The sequence below is a fragment of the Gamsiella multidivaricata genome (genome assembly GCF_025024155.1).
Source record: "Gamsiella multidivaricata strain RSA 2152 chromosome Unknown BC939scaffold_102, whole genome shotgun sequence".
Taxonomy (NCBI): Eukaryota; Fungi; Mortierellomycota; class Mortierellomycetes; order Mortierellales; family Mortierellaceae; genus Gamsiella; species Gamsiella multidivaricata.
The window spans coordinates 25,662-48,522 of NW_026251810.1; the positions used below are offsets into that span (position 1 = coordinate 25,662).

Below are 22,861 nucleotides of genomic sequence, written 5' to 3' on the forward strand. Positions count from 1 at the left end.
GTTGATCTCAGACCGACGGTGTCTGAGGAGGAATCCCGCTGGTCGGCGATGGCGGTGGCAGAGGCAGCATCGGCATTGTTGCGGTGGAGCGAGTCCAGGGGAAGGTACTCGCCACCACCTGGCCGGAAGATGTTGGTGATGCGCTGAATGGTGGATGTAAGCTGGGAGACAAAGAAGGGACCGATGGTCTACATGCAATTGTGTAAGTATGTATGTGGAGCTGTTTGATTGATCTCCAAGGAGAATGGAGCTGATGATGTTGATGAGGGTGATATGGGCGAAGTGCAGACGAGAGTCGATCCCGTTATTTCTACGTTCGCTTAAGGGTGTCTTTCCAATGTCAACTCCTTGGTCATCCTCATCAAGCATCCGTCACGATCACGATCGCTCTCCCTCCGCTCAAGAGAAGAAAAGGTAAGTTGGCTAGTCTGATGATCCAAGGAGTATCTCGCCCCTTGTTCATCTACTCTGGTTTTGAATCTGATCCTAAATCGCGTTCTTCGATCCCATCCCTAGGCACAGCCGACACCACCACAACTCTTTTTTGTAATCTCATGGAAGTCGACCAGGCCCCCACCGCCAAGGCTGCCGCGCCCTTCGTGCTCGACAGTAAGATTCCACTCTGACAAGCATAGCTCAGTTTCAAGGGCGTCATTTAGTCGGAGAACAAACGGTCATGATATCCGCCCTTCCTCACCTTCGCCCCCTCGCTCTTCATCTTTTGGGCCCAAATCCTAGTCCTCTCCTTGACCAACGAAGCACGAAACGCGTACGGACTGCGTCGTCAGGAGTATGGCCGTTACAGACACCATTGCACGCAGAGACTGCACAGGATCCGCAAGACCCTCGGATTCACCCATGGCAAGGATAAATCCTTTATCGCCCGCCCCATTACCGCCGACACCGTGACAGACGAAAAGTACAGATCAGCATCATCATCCGAGTCGACAAAAGGATGCACAGAATCAGTTTGAATAAGGACCCAGGGTTGACCAAGCACATCCTATTTTTCGCCCTTTAGATACCTGCACCTTCTCCTCTTCCAGGCTGAGCGCGCTTGGGGCTACGCGATGGAGATCAAGTCCCTTTCCGTCGCACTCGATGACACACGCAAACAGAGCCACTACCTGAGCAGACTGAAGAAGGCAGCCAAATTTGCCCAACAATTAGAAAGCATCTGTTCAGCAAACACTGGAAAAGTCGACGTTCGTACCGCACTGGATGCGCAAGCCTATGCTGCTTTGATGTCTGGATACGTTCTTTTCGAGGCACAGCAGTGGCAAGGAGCGCTGGAAAAGTTTTCCGCTGCTCGGTAAGCACTCTCGTAGACTAAATCATCCCATCAGCATGTTATTGGGATAAAAACTCAATAGCTCAACTTTGCTAACCTGAACATGTTTGCGCGTCCTGGTTGACAACACGTATCTAGTGCGATCTATGACAAGCTATCGCTTGCTGGGACACCCCACCAAGAGGCTCTTTGTCATGCTACGATGGATGAGATTGATCCCAACATTCGATTCTGTGGTTATCGTTTGCGTTTGGCCAAGGATGGTGTCGTGAATGTGGAGGAACTTGTCCAGATGTCTGCCGCCAATAAGGGCTCAGGTTCAGATGTCCTCATGCGCGAGATTGAGAATCTCATTACTCAAACACAACAGGCAAAGGCACAGGATCTGGAATCGATCAGTTGGAGGTCGAGGACTTTGCCTTTGAGGAACGCCAAGCTTGCGACCGCCATCCTTGCTGCTCAGGAGACTGCATCCAGACTGAAAAATACGGATGGCGCCTCAACTGAAGCCAAGTTGGAGCAATTCGACAAAGTGCTACAGGCATATGCTGAAGCAGAGAAATGTGCCGCCAAGGCACTTAAGGAGGACGCCGTAAGAATATATCAAAAATGCGTTACCGGATGTTTCTGAAGCACGTGGATCACGCATAAAGACTAACAGACGCTTCATCAACCGACAGATTGCTGCTGCCAAAGTTAAGTCCTCAAAGTCTGAGCAGAACACCGCAGACCTAAACACAATCGCAACGTTCATCAGCTATTCCTATCTCAGACACGCCATCGACCGCAACCTGATCCTCACCAGGGATATATACAATAAGTTGGAGGGCAATGAGGCAGCAACAGACAGAAATGAGGATGTTCAGTACCAGAACCTGGTTAAAGCCTACGATAATGTTGTCCAGGTATGTTTGGCAATGCACAAGGATCAAGAATGCAAATTGATTATGTACTCATGTTGTGTTGCTCCCTCTTATGATTACTAGAATTTGATTGCGATTCAGGAGCTGCCCGGTGTTGTTGCAGACATGACGCTTTCCGCAGAGGTGGAGAACAAGCTGCTTTACTACAAAGGCTGGCGATGTTTCTTCACAGCAACTGCATATTCCAAACTGTCGCGATATGTCGAGGCCATTGCGCTCTTTGATCGCGCACAATCATACGCAACTCAAATTCGAAGCGGTCTCAACAGGACGGGAGTCTCTGGAAGCGAGGGTGATCTGTTCAATGTTTTTGAGACCGAGCTGCAGGAAATGGAGAGTAAGATCCGGGGCAGGAAATGCCAGGTCCACGCTGCGTGGTATCTAGAGAACGGGGAGGACAGCGAGAGTCTGGATAACAAGCTGTCTTCGATGAGTCTCGATGAGAAATCGTTGGATGAGGTGAGTTAGAGAAAGGGCAAAAAAAGTATTGTCATTGGACGAGTACATGGGAAACAATTTTGACTTGCCATAATTGCTTACATGTTTTTTATTTTATATTTCTTTTGCTATCCCAATTCTCATAGCCTGCGTTGATTAAGCGTCTAGACACTTATCCAGCCTCGATCACGTCCAAGGTCAATCCAACGGTGCCTCATTTGGTCGACTTTCCCCCAACGCTTCAGGCGATTCCGGCCAAGCCTCTGTTTTTTGATATCGCGTTCAATCACATCAACTACAATCACAGTGCGCTGGCTGAGAGGGCGGGCCATCCGAAGGCCGCACAACAGGGCGAATCCTCTGGAGGATGGTTCGGATCAATTTGGGGTCGTAAGTAGACGACTCTAGGGCTTGGATGTCCCAGTACTTTACCTTTACATGACTTTGCATCGATGCATGTTGCTGCAATTTACGACAATAATAAAGAGAAAAAAAGTCGTGGTAATAGGAATGTGTCATGAAGACGTCGACTGAGTGTACTCATGGCATTGCACGATGTGGACGAGTTCTCTTTTATTTAGTGAATTAAATCTTTTCATATATCTTGCTTTGTCATTGAAGCCATTGCATCTATTACTACACGTTCGCCCACTGCTACAACTCCTCGAGCTTGATTACCAGGACATATCCGATCTTTGCGAGCACTCGATTTCATGCGCCTCAATCTCCCCGAGAGCAAAAGGTCTCCAACCCATCGAAAGGCGGACGTTGTTCCTAATAATATTTTGCGCATTATCTCACAACACCCTGCCTTCCTCTGGTGTGTCCTTGTCGCCCAACCAAGCGAGGCGGTAGTACAGAGTCCTGTCCTGCCTATCGTCCATGTCATTCTAGAGCATCGAACAGTTCCCGGTTGCATCCATTATTGTCAGCAGCGCAACCTTTTCATTCTGTTTTTCCAGCTGCGCCGCCATGCCATGTGCGACACTGTCATCAAACGACCAGCTCAGGAGACGATGTGGCCCTTGAGGGTCGATTTGGTCAACGTAATCCCCTGCTATCTCCTCGACTGTGCCCGGTATCTCATTCTTTTTGCTAAGTTCTTGTGCTTGCAAACTGTAGACGGGTTGTTCGGAATGCAAATGCCTGGATAAGCTAATAAAGCTCTAACTCAAGCCAAAGACTGGATGCACACATAATAGATGATGCCGTCTTCCCTAAGATTTGAGCGGTAGTACCACAATGGAGAGATCCTTCTAACTGCTATCCTCCACCAGTGTTATCTACGCCAGCTCTGCGACCGCTGAAGCCGAAAACAGTGTCCACAGCCTCAAGCTGTGACCCAGAGTAAAGCGAATGCTATTAATCGGTCTCACGGCCAAAAGTGAGTGCCCACCAAGCATGAAGAAGTTGTCGAGCCAACCGATTTTGTCAATCTTAAGCAGCACGGACAAGGTTGCAACCAACACACGTTCGATTTCTCCTCGAGGTGTCTCATACCCCTGGGCAACAGAGAGGTTAAGGTCTGGCTCCGGTAGGGCGCATCGATCGATCTTGCCGCTGTTTGTCAGTGGCATAGTATCCAAGCGCACAAATGCAGTCGGGGCCTTGTACTCAGGCAAGGTAGTGGCCACGTTGCCTATGCCTGTCCAGGACATAGACTTGGGTGTTGCTGATGGGCCGAGTAGATGCTGAGGCCCTCCATTTTTCAGTTTCTGAACCAGAAATGTCTCGAGGTTTGCTTGCTCTTCCCCGACTGGAAGGTACCGCAACTTAGCTAAAGCAAGACCAACTGACAGAAGCAATTGATGGAACACGGCTGTTGGCCAGGTAAGCACAGTGATCTAGTGTCAATCCAGTGCTTCCGCCAATCGGTGAACATCCGTCATGATCTTGCTGTGGAAGTCCATAGACTGGCCTCCGTTAAGCAGCAGCGACCACACCTTAAAGGTATCTGTGTCAAGAAAAGATCGGTGCCAAGGACCATGCCGTTATTGGGTCCGATGTTGGCGTATCTGTTGTTGATGGTCAGACTAGCAATGGTCCAATGAGGCACCAGAACCTCTTTGGTAGCCCGATAGATCCTGAGGTGTATACCACGTAAGCCGCATCTGACACTCTGCTGGATCTTTTGGATCGACCAGCATATACGCTGCTCCAACTTTGAGAATCTCCAGCTGAGAGATTATTAGGTCAATCAAACTCTTCAACAGGATGGCTAAAAATCACCTCGCATGCCGCCGGACCCTTGGAGTTGATAAGCAATCCGATTGGGCGCGCGCATTCAATTCGCATTATGTCAAAGATCGCTCCTTATAAACCAGCAAGCGACTGGTCTGCTTGGATTTCGAGCAGCTGATGAACACACTTGCCGTCGGGGAACGATGTTGCTCTCTCGTCCTATGTTTCGAGCAATTGCTTTCTTTCGTTCGAGGAGAGGATGTCAATGGTGGCCACTGGATGATTACTACTAGAAACCATGCCTCTTAGAGCCGCGCTCAGATACCCCATGTGGCTCTTGATGGCCTGGTCGCCGAACAGAGCTCTTGAATAGCAGATATCTCCCAAAATTTCATCGCATCCTCGAAAAGGTGCAGCTCTAGATTGTACTACACCGTGGCCTTATCGTGTGTCGTTTTGGGTCCACCTCCTTGATGCCATCGGAATGCGAACTGGAACAGAGGCGCGTGGCCTCTTTCGTGCGGTGACTAGACGTTCTCAACAACTCTTTTAAGAGAAAGATCGCTGTAGGTCCTTGTGGTTTGGATAACTTATCATACGCGGTCGAACAGCTCGATCGTGCCTGTTTATTCAGACAAGTCGAAGCGCACAGGTAATGTCTTCGATGGGAATGCCTTGTCCCTGCCATAGGCGCCAGCTTTGAGGTCGAACAAACCGATGATGATGTCTCCTTGGCTAGATAGCCTGAATATCACTGTGGCCCAAGGAGCGATCATGGTGTCGGTAATGGCGGTATCGCGCTTGTGGCCTAAGGTCGAAAACTACTGCTTTAACAGTGCATCGAGATGAAAATTTAATTGGTCCCAGCGAAAGTTTGCACCGCTGGGCGCAGTCGATCCATGGGAAGGATGCGCAGGCGCACCAGCAAGAGCCCTGCATCAGTGATCTACCTGGACGAGAAGGGCTTTACTCGACACTAACTCGGTGTCCGCCTCGACGGATCGAAGAATGCTCAACGATGCAGTGTCGGATGCTGTTCGGGACAAGAGCGTTGCAGGACAGCTGTTATCATAAGAGGAGAGGCGTTTCAGAGTCAGAGCTGACGGAGCTTCGCTCTACAAAGTATTTTTTTTTTTGGACGACGTGGTCGCCAGCAATTTATGACCGACCTGGATCGTCCACTATCTTGCGACGACCCGAAAAGGTTACACAGCGCATGTTGTGCTTTGCACAATCTCCCTAAATGCACGCAGTCAGCGAACGATCCTTTACTGCACGCTCTTCAATTGCATGTTCCCTCCATCGTTATTTCACCAAACTTGTTTACTCTTACCCTCATTTTCTACGCGTTCTCATTAACACATCACCTTGACCAGCATGGCCGCACGACTCCCACCCGAGCTCGCAGGGGAGCTCTACTGCAGAGCCAACCTGGAGCCGATGATCTATAATGTCATGAATCCCCAGATCGCCATCGAGCTACTTGACAGGGCCTGGGCCATGCTCACCCAGAACCAAATCTCGTTCTCCTTCAACTATATCGACAAGCCCAAGGGTAAGCACATTCAGGAACGACCTGAAGGACGTTATTTACTTCCCACTACACCAGAAGACATCGATAAACTCACCTGCTTATCTCTGTTACTGTTTTATGATGTAGAGGGCTCTGGATTCTTTCTCAAGGTGCAGCCAGACGAGATCATCATGCCCCACGATGGGTAATGAATCGGGAGCGCGGATGATCTTTGGTGAGGGAATGGACCGTGTCAACAGGCCACTAATTGTAGCAATATCTATTTTGTAATAGATATCAGTATATGGACGATGAAGTCAGCTACAGCTTCCCAATGGATAGCGTAAGGAAATCATTGCAGCGCTTGAAGGACAGCTGGAGTTATTGGAACGAACCTGGGAATCTCAGGATGCGATAATATTACTCGACTAACATGGACCTTCGACGCCTTCATTCTGCGGTTCTTTAGAGACTCACTATTACCGAGCGGTCGCAGGGATTTGTTCATGGGGATCAATACACGCACATTGTCCGACGAAAATACACGCTTGTGCATCCAGGGAGGGAGACCCTCGCTTTTTTGCACTACGCCAGGGCCGACATTTCTCGTAAGTGCAATCGCTGACTTTTTGCTCGCTCGCACCGACTCTGAAAATCAAAACTGTCGGAAGCAACTAATTCTGATGGATTTGCAAAATTCCATGCAAATAGGCTCTGTTGTTGTGGACGGACGCAGGGCCAAGACTCCCGCTCGACAGTACCCACTGAAACCAATTCCAGGATCTGCAGTGCCACCGCCACAGGCACAGGCACAAGCGTACCAGAGCGGATTCCGGCCTCAGCAACCTCCAAAAGTGCAAAACCCTTATGCTCCGAATCCAGCAGCAGTAGCAGTGCCCCCTTCGCCTCAACAGCAAGGGCCCTACGGACGCTTCTCTGCTGTGGCTGCACCTGTGGTCGGACAACCTGGGCAGCAACCTCCCCAACGTTTGGCTTCTATCAACCAAGGCGCCTACGGAAACCAGAGACACGACAAAAAATCGAGCCATAAGAAGCATCATCAACAGCAGCCGCAATTGACACCACAACAACAAGCGCAGATGGTTGCTCAGCAGCAGGCACAGGCACAGGAGGATGCGGAGGAGCCCTCAGGAGATGAACTGGACTTTTTGACGGCGAGGGATGTTGCTATTGCGCGGTACAAGCGGAACCACGATTATATTGCAGAGGTGTTTTCGCCTTACCCTACTTGTACGTATATACCCTCAAGTCTCGTCGCCTAAACAGACAAGAATTGCAGGAGCTTTATATTCATGCTTATGATTATGAAAGCTGCATTAACTAAAGTGTGCTTGCTTCTGCGATATCGAACATGTAGCCAGAATAATTCCACCCCGACCTGAGTATGAGAAATCAATTGAGTTCTTGAAGGCACTGGGTGCAAAGCACGAGATTGATTTGGACGCTCTCACGGAGGAGCACGACGAGAAGATCAAGAAGTTCAGGGCTGAGGCAGCGGTTTTCTATAAGGGCTTGGAAGGATTGAAACAGGCAACCACAGCTCAGGTAAAGTGCGATTTTTATTATGCTTTCAGGGGATACTTGGCATCCCGCGGAATAACATAGGCACTCACAAGCGATTCTTCTCTCAATGTGACAACAGGAAGTTTATGCTGCGAACGAGAGAGTTGAGACCTACAAGAGTATGACAGTGCAGCCTTATTCTGCACTCCGCATCATAGAGTTACCCAAGAATGAGGCAACCCGCACGCCTGAACCAAAACCTGCTCGACTCCCAAAGCAGCCAGTGGAACTTGACACTAGCATGATAATGGATGCAAAGGAGCCAACTCAGGACACCAGTGCAATCATAGCAGCAGCCGCTGCTCAGGCTGGAGTAGTTGTTCCAGGAGTGGCCGACCAGATCGCGGTCAATGGAACCCATGCGCCAACCGCAGCTGCTTCAGAAGCGATGGAGGTGGACCCCGTAGCGACCATCCTTGTACAGGAGAGTCAACAGCTGGCAGCAGGCGAGGATACCGAGATGGCGAGCAGTAACGATTTCCCCCACGGAATCGTGGATGGAGGCAATCAGGAAAATATGACACCGACAGTAACACCAGACGCCGCACCCTCAGCGCCTGTTGCGGCACAGGAGATGCAACCAGCGGCCATCTCTGCTCCAGAAACACAGCAGCAACAGCAACAGCAACAGCCCGTCGTTGTTGATGTTGTCATGGAGGAGCACGAGCACCAGCACGTCATCCAGGACCCCTCGGATGCGACAGCAACCGCTACTACGGAACCAGCACCTGCAGCTACAGCTCCAATCGTGGAGACACCCTCAGCCGCAGCGGTCTCATCAGAGTCGATGGCACCTATACCCGTGACAACTATCACTCCTGACGACCAACCTCAGCTGCCAATGTTCACAGTCCCAATCGCAGCAGAGCAGCCCATGATTACAGAGATGTTTGTGCAAGAGTCATTCACGAGCAGTATTGCTGAGGATGATCATGTCACCAAGACGACGTCCAACAGCTACACGACCTCTCTGACAGATGTCACTGGAACGACAGTGACAGACATCACACAGGTTGGAGATACTGTTGTTGACTATGCAGACGGACATCAAGAGCAGTTCCCTCAAGAATCTGCTCATCAGCACATCGTCGAGCACACAGGCGATCAACAGCAGCAGCAAGGGAATGCTCAGATTGAGGCAGCCCCAATGTCGACGGTGACAATCACAGAGTTGCCGAGTGCAGAGCCGAATGCGACGGATAGTGCTGATACAAATGCGGAGGCAGATGCTACGACCTTGACGCAGTCTGCGGTGGACTCTTCGTCGGGTCCTGCACCGGCAGGAGATGCGGCAACTCTTACAGTAGCACCCATATTAGCACCAGCATCAGCACCAGCACCGGCATCGGCCTCTGTTCCTGTTGTAGTAGCGACATCAGAAGCAGGTTCGGAGAATACGACGGAGACATTAGAAGAGCATGCACCGCCAGGAGAGGGCGCCCCATGATGGCGGTTTAGAATGTGCAAGAGCTATTTTTTTTTTTTTTTCTTAAAAAAAAAAAAAAAAAAAAAAAAAAAAAATTGAACGGGTAATAAAAACATGTCTATTGTGTCCAGAAAATGAAATTGTTGCGGCGAAGGGTGCGGCGCCCTGGAGTTGATATACAGGAGCCAGCTTTATCCACGAAACCACATGAGTTTGACATATTGGAGACATCGGCCTGCCATACATGCCCCTGCCCAATCTTATTGGCCGGGTCATCAAGTTACGCCCTTCTTCTCAAACCCAATGGCGACCGCCACCAATGCATCAGAGTCCTTTTCAACCTCGGCTTTTTTGAATAATATTCTAAGTCCTGGATCACCATTGGTTGAAATGGGGCTAGAGCCTTAGAATAATGTCCACAGAAAAAATATTCCGGTTGACATCTGCGGTTGGAGGTAACGGGTCTGGTGGAGGCACAAGAGTGCGTTGTAATAAGCTACGGTATATAAGGAAACATCCCTGAGGTCACGTCCATTTTTTGTGTCGTTCAAACACTTTTTAGAGAGCGAAGAACCGGACGTGAGCTTAAACACAAACCGCATCTTGATGAGAAGCACTCTGTGCGTGACATCTGGCGCAGGATGGAACTACATAGAGGACTAGAACGCCTTGGATGAGGGTGTTTATTAGTCACTAATAAACACCCAGACTCAGCGCTTCCGATGAGCAATTCAGAACACCTCCTACTTACTGAGTGAAGGTGCCAGAGACGCCTTTACTTACTCACTCACTTAATACCTGACTTTTCAAAACTTATAAAAGGTGTAGTTAAGGAGCTTAAGCACAGGTTTCGAGTAAGTGAAAGTGGAGGTCCTCACTTGCTCAAGTAAGTAAGTAAAGTAGGACTTGACATATGGAAAAATTCACTTGTCGGAGGCTGTGTAATAGCATAGGGTCATTTTTGATAAGGAGAGGCGGGGACGCAAATAAACAATGAGGGCATTTTTTATTGGACACCATGAGCGTGTTGGACCTTAAAGTGATCGACCTACATACCCCAAAACTTTCAAATGCTTCTCAGAGTTTGGAACGCCAGGACCTTTTTGAGAAAAGAGCTTTCGCATTTCTTCCGTTCTCTGCCTGATAGGAATGTCATAGCCAGACAGTCAACAAACATAGACACTCTCTACAAGACCTCTTGCCTGCGGTCAGGCCTCCCAGTTTCCCAGTTTTGGACTGACTCAACAGATATTTCCAAAGCGCTGGACGATAGCACTCTCGAAGGAATGAAACACGCACTCCTCCTCATAGAAACGCATTACTCTCTGAAGCTTAGTATATTCAACTTTCAAAAAAGACACGGACGCTGTGTCTTGCAATGCTCTGTAATCTCTATGCTTCGACATCAAAGTTAATGAGCAATGCTTTCGCTTAAAAGTTAGGCTGTAAGTCAGACTACGAACGAACCTTATTCAAATTTAGCATACGCGTTTGTCCCTACAGCGCGCGCTGAAATTTTTGCTGTGCTGGCATGCTACATAATTGTGTATGTGATTGAAGGAATATATGATAGTTAAGTTAAATGTCATGCCCTTATCCATAAATTCACGGTATAACTTTACGCATTGTGTTGATTTCCTGCATGCCCGCATGTTAGTGGGTGGTTTTCAGAGGCTGGCACAAAATCTATGGTTAAATTTTTATCGTGGAGATATTTGAGTAGTGCCTCAACTATCGATATTGCTTGGCCTCTGACACTTTTGCATCCTCATTACCCCTCGTTCTAAATGCCAGGGTATAAGACGAAATGAGCTTCGTTGCCCTCTTTCCATACACACGCACCGCTCCTAGTTTTTGGTTTTTTTATGGCAGCGGTTTTGTCTTAGCGAAATATATATACTTGTGGACAGCGGTGCAATGTCGAGCAGAAGAACATCACTTCATACGATCTCATTTTGCGTTTTGAGCAAGGGAATATGGACGTTGAGACTTTAAAAATCTGAAGGTATAGATAACTTGAAGAATGCTATGCCTTGCACATGAAGACTGTGCTTCATCTTTTTGTTTTTAACCAGATGGTTTTTCCTGTTTTTGCTTCTATGTATGAGATCCTGTGCTTTCAGAACTTCTGACATGGACACATGCGACGATTCATGATTATCTGATAGATATGGACTAAAACAATATAAGGTGAATTAAACTTAACATCCGTGCTCTCGAATGTGAATACCTCCTGAGCCAGAGATTTTCATACTGAACATCGTGTTTTCCTTCAAAGCTTGGGTGCCAATCATGATCTAAGTCCTTCTAGCCAGATTCTATTAAAATCGGAATAGGTAGTCCTGACAGGCAATCAAGATTGTTTGCTCATGATAATCTACAGGCCGGTGCTACAAAATACCCGAGCTCTAATGGGTGATTAAGGATAGCCACTTTGCTGTTACAGAGCATGCACACAAAAAGCAAATGGGCAAATAGGACAGCGAACATGTGTCCTCTAAAATCAAATTATGGATAGGTCGTTTGTGATAATAGTATTAATAGCGGCCCCTTAAAGAAAAATCCTACTATGTATTTCGCCTGCTAACCATCAGTACCGCGATATTCAAAAGATAAGGTTAACTTGGGAAACGCCATATCTAAGGTGCTATAGCGGAGTTGTCTTCCTGTTTAACTTCTGTACTTTGTGCATCAAGAATCGCTAGTGGGGAACTGCTCTCTTAAGAGCGAGTCTATGATACATCCGAGGCTAAGGACATGCCGCTTACCTACTCAGCCATATAATGTGCGCAAATCAGTCAAACGTCTGCGAATATCTGGAACATCGCTGGGGTTGACCAATCACGAAGCGCTTGGATGAGCACTATCAGATGCAACCGCCAATGATCAAGCCTCAAAAGTCATTCAGTAGCGCAAGAGCCCCCTCTACCTTTTTTGGATCTAAGTCATTGCTATGCGCTCTGGTCCAACTAGTTTGTCGAACGCCTCTTTAGCTAAAAAAAAGTCCCTGGTTATCCATCATCGGTACCTGTCTCTTTCAGTCCCATGTAGATATGTAAACATCATCGTGCTCATTATATTCAAATAGAGAGTCATCTCTTAGTTCCACATCGCTATCATTGGAGCATCAGACCTAGCTGAACTGTGCCATGGCTTGCTTGAACCCTTTGATCCTGTTGCATTGCTCCTTCACGTTGTCTGCTTTTGGCGTATTCCATTGCTGGGCCAGGACAAAGTCCCGCGAGTACCGCAAGCAGGCCTCCTCCTGGAAGTTCTGGTACAGCTTGCGGTTGTACTTGCGCTCCTGTTTCCTGGTCTCTTCCTTGTATGGGTGCGACTGGTGGATCAAAAAGTCGTGAGGGAGCACGTAGTAGTCGATCCCGGAAATGTAAATCTCAAACAGGCAGGCCTAGAAATGGAATCGGCAAAAAATCAAGAAGGGATTTGGTCCGCCCCCCTGTTAGAGATACATTCCAGAGAGTGTATCGTAAACATGACAAGCACCAGATGGAGTGAAACTTACGGCCTTGTTGGCCCCATAGCCCACGAATCGCTCGTCGCACCACGGCGTCCCTTCCTTCTTCAGGATCACATAAGGCTCGTACGAGTGCTGGTACGTCGTGACCTTGTACGCTGACTCGGTCTTGTACCAGCGCTCATAGTCCGTCGCATTGTGTCCCCTGGCGAAGAAATCGTGGAAGATCGCCAGCTTGTTGTCCCGTACCAGCTGGATCGCCGCTGCTTTATCCTTGGGGAAGGTCCTCGAGTCGACACCATCTTCTTGTTTTCTATATTCGAAAGCGGGCAAAAGAACCGCGTTCCCTTCTCTCATAAGCCGGCGTGCTTCCGGGTCAAGCGACAGGTGGTGCTGCAGGTTTGTGCAGATGTGAAAATCGACTATCAGGAGTAACGGACAAAAAATGGGATGGGAGGTTTCAATCAACACACGCTCGGGTAAGCAGAATCCACATGGGGGGTGCAAGGTCGCATGCAGTAGACTTGGTCTCCTTACCATCAAGCATCATAAAGTAATTGGTCCGAGCAAAGAACCTGGCCACATTGCGCCACATGTTGAACTGCCGATCAAACTTGTCGACAATGACATGCACATCCACAAACTCCTTCATAGACGGGTTCGAACTGTACATGTCATGCAGCCTCGACAGGTTCTCGTCCCGGTTCTCGTCGTCGTTGATGTGAATGCTGACAGAGATGGGTCCCTGGTAGTTGGTGACGAGTTTGCTGAAGACTGGATATCGGTCGTAGGTGATCAGGGTCGTGATGGTGACCGCCTCCAGATCGAATCTCCGCTCTGCTTTGAAGTAGTAAGGCAGCACTTTGGAGGGCTGCATCGTGTTGGCGAATATCTTGTGGATCACTGCGTCCTCCTCAATCTCATGGCGGGGGCTGTCTTCCGGCGCTACAATGCAGTACAAGGACGATGCTGGTCAATAACAGCCAATACAGCAGCCAGTACAATGGTCGACACAACAAATAACATGACTAGTCCTGCAGATCAATAGTTCGCGCCAGTTACTTTTCCAGCTCATCTTCTGCTTTGAGTAGACGGTGCTTTCCACGTCAAAGACTGCCTGGCCTGGCTCATCCCATGTTCCTGGAGTGACGTTGTAGATGGGCTCCGAGTCCTGGTATCGGCCGAATTGGGTATGTAGCGTGAAGATGACGGACCCTGCGAGGTATGCCAGCACACCGTATCGCAGCAGCTTGACTGCAGGCTGAGGTATTGGTCCCATTTGGCTGTATTGTGTCCTTTTCCTGTCCAAGAAGGGCGATAGATGATGAGGACGATGAAGAAGTGGAGAAGGATGAGGAGGGAGGAAGATGGAGAAGAAGGCGATGAGGAAGAATTAGACCCAGATGCGACCCAGATGCGACCCAGATGCGAGTGCGGTAGTGGCTGTATCCCGAAAATAGGACAGTGGGCGCTGAGATGAGAGCGTAGTTGTGCCTGCTTGAGGGAGGTATCCCTGACTCTTTGGCTTTGCCCAATTGACCCCAATTGACTATTCCACTCCTGCCCAATCAAATCGCACTGCATGCATTTTAAGCTGTGTAGTCACGGTTTGTTTATCTTTTCTGATCACTTATTACTATGAAACAGGGACCAAAAACGGTACTGCACTTCTCTCATCCTCTCCATCCCTGTGATGCGTCTTGTCTCTCTGTTGTCAAGCAGAGCACTCACAGCAACCCCATCCTCTTTATTTCCCCTCAACTTCTCTTCCTCCTTTGCTTCTTGCTCCTCCTTTACGAGATCACTCTCGTCCTCGAGCCTCTCCAGGATCTCCGTCCTCCCTTCCTTCTTTACACCCTCCTACCCATACTCTCCATCTCCTCCGCCGTACTCCTTTCTCACTTCCCCTCACTTTCTTGCTGCCCCGCCTCTTACTCCCTATCGCAAAAAGAGCCTTGCCAAATTCCCACATCTCCACGATTACCTCGACCCCATGACTAGCCAAGCCAAAGAAGAAGCCGAACAGCGCTATAGCGCCGCGGCAGCCAAGGCTACGGCTGAGCATGCTTTCCCGTCCAAACTCACTGGCTGGGAGTTCTACAGGTCGATCGGATCACCAAAGTACATTGTCGCACCCATGGTCGACCAGTCTGAGCTAGCCTGGAGGATCCTCAGTCGACGGTACAATGCGGACCTGTGCTACACTCCCATGTTCAACGCCAAGCTGTTTGCCAAGGATCCAAAGTACAGGGACGAGCATTGGGCAGGACTGAAGGACGGGCTAGGTGGCGGAGGACCGAACGACCGACCGCTGATTGTGCAGGTAGGATGGAAAGTCAGGAGAGAACAAATTGACATTGTGGATGAAAACGAGTCATGTCAGCTAGTTTATGCAAGGATATCTCACTGACACTTCGCTCATCTTGGGTCCTGTTAGTTTTGTGCAAACGACCCAGAATATTTGCTGCAGGCTGCGCTCATGGTTGCGCCGTACTGCGACGCCGTCGATATCAACCTCGGATGCCCCCAGCACATTGCCCGGCGAGGGCACTACGGCTCTTTTCTTATGGAAGACTGGCCCTTGATCTCGTCTCTCATCTCTACACTGCACAAACACCTTCCCATCCCCGTCACTGCCAAGATCCGGGTCTTCCCCGAGGTCGAAAAAACAATCGAATACGCGAAAATGGTTGTTGAGTCTGGCGCGCAGCTCTTGGTCGTTCATGGCCGACTCCGGGAGATGAAGGGCCACTTGACAGGCCTGGCGGACTGGGACAAGATCCGTGCGGTGCAGGAAGCAGTTGGACAGCTGGTCCCCGTTGTTGCGAATGGCAATATGCTCTACCACGACGATCTAGCGAGGTGTTTAGAAAAGACAGGATGTGTCGGCGTCATGTCTGCTGAGGGCAATCTCTACAACCCCGCGATCTTTACGCCGCAACACCCAGAGTCTTGGCATCTGGCCGAGGAATACCTGACGATCTGCGACGAACTCGATACGAAGGTCGCATATACCCGCGGACACCTGTTCAAGATCTTCAGACCCAGCTTGGTGGTACACACGGATCTGAGGGCGGAGCTAGGCCTTGCGAGCTCGAGAGAGGAGATGTGGGCGGTCGCACGCAAGCTGAAGGAGAGACTGATCCAGGACGCAGACGCCTCGCGAATGAGTGGGGAGAACTTTGACGGACGCGTGGATGGGCAAGGGTTCCCGATCTTGCCGCACTGGCTTGCACAGCCGTATTTCCGACAGCCCATGCCGGAGCAGACAAAGAAGGAGGGTGAGAATGACGCTCCGGCCAAGCGGGGCGCGGACGACTCTGTACAGGTAAATGCCAACGGCACAACATCTGTAACAGGAGATGAGGACGCGGGCAAGGCAAAGAAGAAAGCCAAGAAGACCAAGGTCATCCCCAACCTCTGTCAAAGCGCCGGATGCAGAAACACGTACTCGGCGGCGTGTGTGCATCAGAGATGCAAGGGCTGTTGCCGTAGTCATCAGCAAGACATCAATGTGTTCGACTGTGCAACACACCAGATCCGGTCCTTGCAGCACCAGCAGAATGTGACAACATCGGATTCGCAGCAGATTATTGAAGCTATTGTTTTGGGGGCACATGTTAAGAACTCGAACCCAGTAGAGGCTGTCTCTGGAGCCATCGCATCCGATACAAGCGCCGACAAGGCAGAGCAGAGTATTGCTGCCTAGATTTCTTTTGTTCGCTTAGAAACCATCATGAAATAGAAAAACGAACGTGTACATCAGAGCAATTTAGCACTTTGCAGCGCATATTTTATTTTGCAAACAAGATGGCCAGGCCCTGGATGCCCAACAGATAGAACCCGCTCGTGGGCATGGCTGTAACGCCACTGACAGTAATTCCCATGAGCCAAACACCCAGCTCTGGGGGCAACTTCCTCTCAGATTGCTAAGGAGGACCAAATTTACGCCAGCCATGAAGAACCAGAACGAATGACGACGACTGATGGAGGTACCAAGCTAGTTGATGTATCCGCCTTTGAGGGCATCCACGAAGGGCTGACGAACCGCAGGGATTAGGAAACTTACAATGTTGTGTCCGACGCCGGTCCAGACCAGGAAGCGAGCGGGCCAACGTGAGGAACGGTAGGGTACTGCCGAAGGGCGGCGGCTCGACTCGGAGGAAGATGAGGACGAAGACGGGAAAGATGGTGAAGATGGATGTGTGTTGCCGAGTGAATTGTTCTGGGACGTGCGCCTTGAGTACCTTAAAAAAAAAAAAAAAGGGGGGCGATCGATGCCCGGCAAGGAAGGCGAACTTTTCTCTATTTACGGTGAAAAATAAAGAAAATGGCTCCACAGACAAACATGCCGCTTCTGCTTCCTCGTTTAGGCCATTGCCGAACAGAAGAACAATGTCATTTCTGTGTAAATGCATGTCTAGCGCAGTCGGTCGTACTTGTATTTACATCATTGAGCCATGCGTCTTTGATTCCAAAGAACGGTTCAATTGCCGCTAGAAAATAATATGTCTCGCCTCTTGAAGAACAATTCCCTCTACGCTTGATTGCATCTCTCGTATTCTCATTCCTCGCAAACCCTTTTCTTCATTCTTTGATTTTCCCCTCCCTTCCTTCCTCCCTTATTAACATGCTGTCCAAAAAACTCATCTTACATTAGGTTTTGAGAACAGCCTTTACGAGGTCGTCGAAAAGCCAAAGGAGAAAGTGAGGAAGTAGACAGGATCGCTTTTCTAGTACCAAAATCCCTCGGCAATTGAGCAGTATGAATACATCATGGTGCTGTCGACACCCAGCGTTGTTGCGGAGGCTAAGTAGGCGAGGATGTTTCTGCGACACCATTCTCGATTCTCCCGGGAGGCATTAATGTTCATTTGGCTAGAGTGTTCCACGCTATGGCCGTCATGGATGGCGAGGATGAAGAGTACGTGCGCCCTTTCAAGCAGTAGCATCTCGCTCCCCGCACTCTTCCAGTATTAGCCCGTACTGCATTCAGTCGTATCAACAAACTAGTAAAATTCTCTGCCGTTATAGTATATCACATAGGCCTGGCCTAATCAGCTCTCTAATGGTAGCTATGTTGCAACAGTACTCGACCGCCACGTATCCACTGTGCCATATAGTAGTCGTTCAACGTACTTTAATTTAGGCATGAATCATGAACTTAGGTATGATTGCAGCTATCAGAAAGATGCAGAGATGAGCCGGATTTTATGTCATCAAAGAGAGCTGAATATTGTTGGTTTATGGTCTTTATTTCTTCTTCCATAGTGTTCTACTGATTTTATAGCAATAGTGTCCGATCGGTAAGTAGTAAGTAGATCTTGATCTGTTGCTGAATCTAGTGCACTAAGTGTAGTGGCGCAAAAAACCTTATTTGGTATGTAAAGAGGCTGTGCCTTTTCCTTGCTATCGCCTTCGTTGCTGTAATACTGAATAACTTTTTTTTTTTTACTATGCTGTAACTCATTAGCATGATGAATACGCTCCTTCAAGAAAATTACAGCGAAATGATAGAGTATAAAGAAGCGCTTCAGTTGCTTCTCACATTTCCGCCGCACGTCGTTGTCGTGGAGTCTAAAAAAAATCAGCATTAGCACTGCCTGGTACTACAATGAAACCGTCTTCCAAGATCGTCAATAAACTACACAGCCAAACATTTTCGATCGCAGCAATGCTTGCAGACCGAGATGAACCATTTATTATTGTATTGCTCACCTCGAGAAGGTCTTTCCCAACACGCAAAAGTACACTTCATTGCTGTTCTTGAACCAAATGCCTCAAAGGCTGACCCCGAGCATCCGGAACTTTTCCTCCAGCTTTCCAGCTGCCTCTTCAAATGCCTTCATTCGCTCCTCCGCTCCAGGAGAAGAAACTGAACGATCCAAAGAACCACGGTTCTCTCCCTTCCATTGCTGATGCTGCTTTCCATCGCCATATTCATCTCTCTGATCCTGATCATTAGCATCCTCGCCCATAGATCGTTCTCCGCTGTTTCCACCACCACCCTTCCGCCCCTCCCCCTCAAACGCCAACTGCCTATCTCGATCATGTCCGTCCGCCCTAACCGGCAAGATAACCCCCTGTCGGAACTGCTCTAGCCTTTCGCCCGTCAAATCCTTGCTACCACTTCCTACATTTTTCTCCTCGACTACCCTCTCCGTTTCCTTCTCTTCATCACCAACAGCCACGTCAATATCAATTCCCTCAATCGGCATCTCATCATCCGGATCCACCTCCGGCAAAGGTGGCACATAAAACGTCCGCGGCTGTATCCCGCCCCAAACACGCCCCTTCGGTTGACTCATAAACGGATTTTGATGCTCCTCATCATCCACCACTTGCTCTCCAAGCGCCACATTCTTCCCCCACCCATACCTTCCTTCACTTGGACTCTCATATCGATCACCCTCGCCCTCGACCTCGCCCTCGCGGCCGTCCTCTCCCAATCCAGCCGAGACTCTAAGGACTCCCTTCCTCGACCTCCTCGGATCTCTATCCGCAACAAACACCGGCTCCTGAAGCAAGCTCCCCGGATGTCGAGCCTCATACTCTTCCGCCATCTCATCTCCAGATTTCAAAAAGTCCTCAAACTCCTTACATTGATGTCTCAAGTTATCCGCCTTGGACGTGTACCACTCCCCTGTCACAATCATCCGCTGCAGGGTCGAGAAACAGACCTCCTGCTGGAATTGTACAAACAGCTGTTTGTTCAGTATACGTCCGTTCCTCCGGTTCGTCGTCGGGTATTCGTGGTACTGGTGGATCAAGAAATCCTGAGGCATCACCCAGAAATCAATCCCAGAGATATACATCTCAAACAGGCAGGCCTACACAGGAAGTAGAAGAGGAAAAAGAGTTTGGCCAGCTGTGTGTGTTAGCAAGAAAACAACCAGGGTTCATTATATTACCATAGCATGGTCACCATCGAACCATCGATTCATTGTCGAAGCACCGACTTACAGCTTTGTTAGCCCCATATCCAACAAACCGTTCATCGCACCAGGGTGTGCTCTCGCGCTTCAGAACAATATAAGGCTCATATTTCGGCTCAAACTTCGTCACCTTATACGGCCGCTCGCCTCCCGCTTCTTTCTCCAGGTACTCGCCCCGTTCCTCTTCCGTCATCCGCCCGACTCCATCCTCCACAAAGGCGCCCTCATCCCTCGCCTCCAGATTCTCCTCCTCCTCCTCTTGACGATACTCTTCCTCAAACCCAGCTCGGCCCTTCGGCACCGAAGCCCATCGTCGGTCCTCAATGTCCGCTGCTGCACGCTTGCTCATCTCGATCCACCGTGGGGTGTCGGTCGCCGCATGACCTGGCGGGAAGGAGTCATGGAACACCCGGATGTGCTGCTTTTCAAGCAACGGAATCAGATCTGCTTTCGTATCCGGAAAGTACTTGGAGTCCTTAGGATCGTGCTTCAGCGCATACTCGAATGCTGGAATGACGAGTGCTGCGCCAGATAAAAGCAGTTCCTGGATACGTGGATCATGGTGCAAGCGGTTCTTGAGTCCCGAGGGTATATGAAAGTCCACTATGTACGATTTCAAAAACACGACAGTTAAAAACGGTGAGATATCGGATTCAAACGTAATAACAAAGTCCAGAAAGTCAGTATAGTCATATGCATTACCGTCCAACATCATGAAATAGTCTGTCCGGGCAAACATCCTCGCAACATTCCGCCACATATTCAGCTGCAAATCGACCCTGTCCACAATCACATGCAGATCCACGTATCTCCTCAGAATCGAATGCCCCCGAAAGAACTCGTTCAACTCATGGAACTTCGCATCCTGGTCCTCGCCCTTTCGGATATGTGTCGCCACCGAGATCGGACCCCGATACTGTTTGACGAGCTTCAGGAATACACCGTACCGATCTGGGGTAATGAGCGTCGTAATCGTCACCATCGACGGGTCTAGCCTGGTTAGCGGATGCTCAGGGTTTGATCCGCCTCCACCTCTGGGGCTGTTTTGTTTCTGTGATCCATGTAATCCATCATCATCGTCCTCGTGTAGGTTGTCATCATCATTCTCGTCCCTGAAAGAGGCCCTGAAATAGAAGGGGATCACCTGAGTCGGGTACATGGCTCCGCTGAACGCCTTCGATAGCATATAGTCCTCGCTCACTCGCGCAATTGCTTTTGCTATCAAAGATGCGCAGGTTTGTAGATAGTACGAAACGTGAATAAAAAATGAATACTTTCAAGGATATCGCTCAAAACAAGTGTTGTCTTGTTTTGAATCTGCCACAGATAAAGCTGCAGCAGCAGCACTTACAATTATCGATATCATATGTATCGAGCGCCCATTGGTGTATACTGTAATTCTGGGCCTCAACATCGAATGCCGACACAACTCTCTTCTGCCTGCCATTCTGTCCCAGAATCCGGCGAACCCTGAGCTGCTGCTCCGTGTACTCAAAACTCTTCCTCAGTCTGTCCCTGCTATTCGACTCCCGGAACATCAGATGAAAAGTCGTAAAGCAGACGGATCCGATCAAGAACAGCACCACCACAAGACGAATGCATGGATGCAGTCTCCGATTCTGTCTTAGACAAAAGAGCCGTGCGCGAAGAACCCTCTTAGGATCCGTGAACAACAACGGGTAGTGCGAACCGCTGCCGTTATGTTGACCACGATGGCCCAGTCTAACAAGACGATCCTTTTTCTGGCCCTGGAGTTCCTCATCTCGATAGCCGTGGTCGTAGCCGGATCCGTTCATGTAGGCAAGAGAATCACGAGTATCCTTGTTATGTATCCACTGCGTATCTTGTACGCCATCGTCGACTCCTCGAGCAATCTTTTTCTGCAAGCCCTCGTTCGATTTTAGACCGTCCATATCACTGCGGCTGTTGATGCTATTGGGTATATTCAGCGTCGGGGAGGACATGGCGGGTATGATAGACGACTGGACTGAGTTCCCGTCTGCGTTGGATATATATCCATCCTTGGATCTAAACGACATCGCCGACCTTGAATACACTCTTTCTCCTTGGTATGACGCCAATGTTTGCGAGTTCATAAAAGTAGCCGAAGTCGGTGTCCGCGGAAAATTCGACTGTTCTGTTGCTGCAGGAGACGAAGCTGCGGACGCCTGTCCAAAGCTCCGCCAAGTTGACCCATCATTCTGGTGCCGGTGCTGCTGGTGCTTCTGATCGGACGCAAAACCGATTCCCCATCCTGAAGTCAACCGGCTCATGCTACCAGCTCCGGCCTTAGGGTGTGCGGCACCACTGCCTGCAATCGCAGGGATATACCGAGGTCCTGCTGGTGAGAGTGGGGACGTGACCGTCAAGTCTGCGTTCCAGAGCTGTGCTTCAATGGGTTGCTGTTGTTTTTGTTGCTGTTGCGAACTGGCAGTGTCGATAGTACCGCCAGAAGAAGAAAACATGTTGGATAGGTTCAGTGCCATGCTGGGGCTCTTTGTCTTGGTTGCAGTCGGGGTGTTCAGTGAGGAGGATGAGGTTGAAGAGGGAGAGGCTGGGGGCGGGACCGGGGTAGTTGCTGCTGTTGAAGTTGATGTTGGCGACGGGCGGTTGTCTCGTCTGGCCAGCTTCTGTGGGTCCCATGGTTTCCAAGGCTGGTGCGGTTGTACGTGTCGACGCTCGATACTGCTGCTGTCCTCGCTTGTTCTGGCCGAAGGCTGGTTGTTGCTGAGGGATGATGGTTCGAATGCGTCCTGGGGTACAGAGATTGTGATGGCATTGTCGTCGTCGTTCTGGTCGTTGTCATCCTGGTTTTTCTTCTTGTCTTTTTGAGAGCGCTTCTTGAACATAATTGGTTGATGTGTGTGATTAAAGGGTGCTCTGCCTGATGGAGTACTGATGAGAAGCAGGAAGACGTGTGAAAGAGGGAGTGGGCGGTGCAAGTGTTCCCTTACCGCGAGCTGATTGGCCAGTGGGGATCGATTTCATTTTCGGAGGGGTTCGTGCTTGCTGAAAAGCGATTGAAGCCCGTGGCATCAAACGTAAAAGACGCGTCCTCGAAACGCGTTCGTGTCACATCCACAGAAAACTATAGG

General features: G+C 49.5%; 6 protein-coding genes across 6 annotated transcripts; 3 read left to right on the forward strand and 3 right to left on the reverse strand.

The window, feature by feature from the left end:
* Positions 1-375: 375 nt before the first annotated feature.
* BC939DRAFT_466896 (uncharacterized protein) lies at positions 376-3,233 on the forward strand. Its single transcript, XM_051557700.1, has 8 exons — positions 376-414; positions 517-609; positions 739-919; positions 1,022-1,312; positions 1,430-1,883; positions 1,972-2,196; positions 2,278-2,673; positions 2,799-3,233. Exons 2-8 carry the CDS (start codon positions 555-557, stop codon positions 3,048-3,050), a joined length of 1,854 nt encoding a protein of 617 aa, XP_051407182.1. The 5' UTR covers positions 376-414; positions 517-554; the 3' UTR covers positions 3,051-3,233.
* Positions 3,234-7,446: 4,213 nt separating this feature from the next.
* On the forward strand, positions 7,447-7,972 carry BC939DRAFT_403025 (uncharacterized protein; the record flags this gene model as incomplete). The annotated part of the gene is made up of 2 exons (XM_051552712.1): positions 7,447-7,597; positions 7,725-7,972. The coding sequence occupies 2 exons, from the start codon at positions 7,447-7,449 to the stop codon at positions 7,970-7,972; spliced, it is 399 nt and encodes a 132-aa protein (XP_051407183.1).
* A 4,517-nt stretch (positions 7,973-12,489) lies between these two features.
* Positions 12,490-13,708, reverse strand: BC939DRAFT_403020 (glycosyl-transferase for dystroglycan-domain-containing protein; the record flags this gene model as incomplete). Its single annotated transcript, XM_051552711.1, has 3 exons — positions 12,490-12,765; positions 12,880-13,253; positions 13,369-13,708. 3 exons carry the CDS (start codon positions 13,706-13,708, stop codon positions 12,490-12,492), a joined length of 990 nt encoding a protein of 329 aa, XP_051407184.1.
* A 552-nt stretch (positions 13,709-14,260) lies between these two features.
* BC939DRAFT_466910 (dihydrouridine synthase-domain-containing protein) lies at positions 14,261-17,029 on the forward strand. The gene is made up of 3 exons (XM_051557701.1): positions 14,261-15,154; positions 15,269-16,554; positions 16,901-17,029. The coding sequence occupies exons 1-2, from the start codon at positions 14,525-14,527 to the stop codon at positions 16,538-16,540; spliced, it is 1,902 nt and encodes a 633-aa protein (XP_051407185.1). The 5' UTR covers positions 14,261-14,524; the 3' UTR covers positions 16,541-16,554; positions 16,901-17,029.
* Positions 16,626-17,705, reverse strand: BC939DRAFT_507676 (uncharacterized protein; the record flags this gene model as incomplete). Its single annotated transcript, XM_051560908.1, has 3 exons — positions 16,626-16,760; positions 16,901-17,078; positions 17,572-17,705. The coding sequence occupies 3 exons, from the start codon at positions 17,703-17,705 to the stop codon at positions 16,626-16,628; spliced, it is 447 nt and encodes a 148-aa protein (XP_051407186.1).
* Positions 17,706-18,611: 906 nt separating this feature from the next.
* On the reverse strand, positions 18,612-22,615 carry BC939DRAFT_507677 (uncharacterized protein; the record flags this gene model as incomplete). The annotated part of the gene is made up of 4 exons (XM_051560909.1): positions 18,612-19,661; positions 19,795-20,369; positions 20,469-20,984; positions 21,118-22,615. 4 exons carry the CDS (start codon positions 22,613-22,615, stop codon positions 18,612-18,614), a joined length of 3,639 nt encoding a protein of 1,212 aa, XP_051407187.1.
* Between the last annotated feature and the right edge of the window lie 246 nt (positions 22,616-22,861).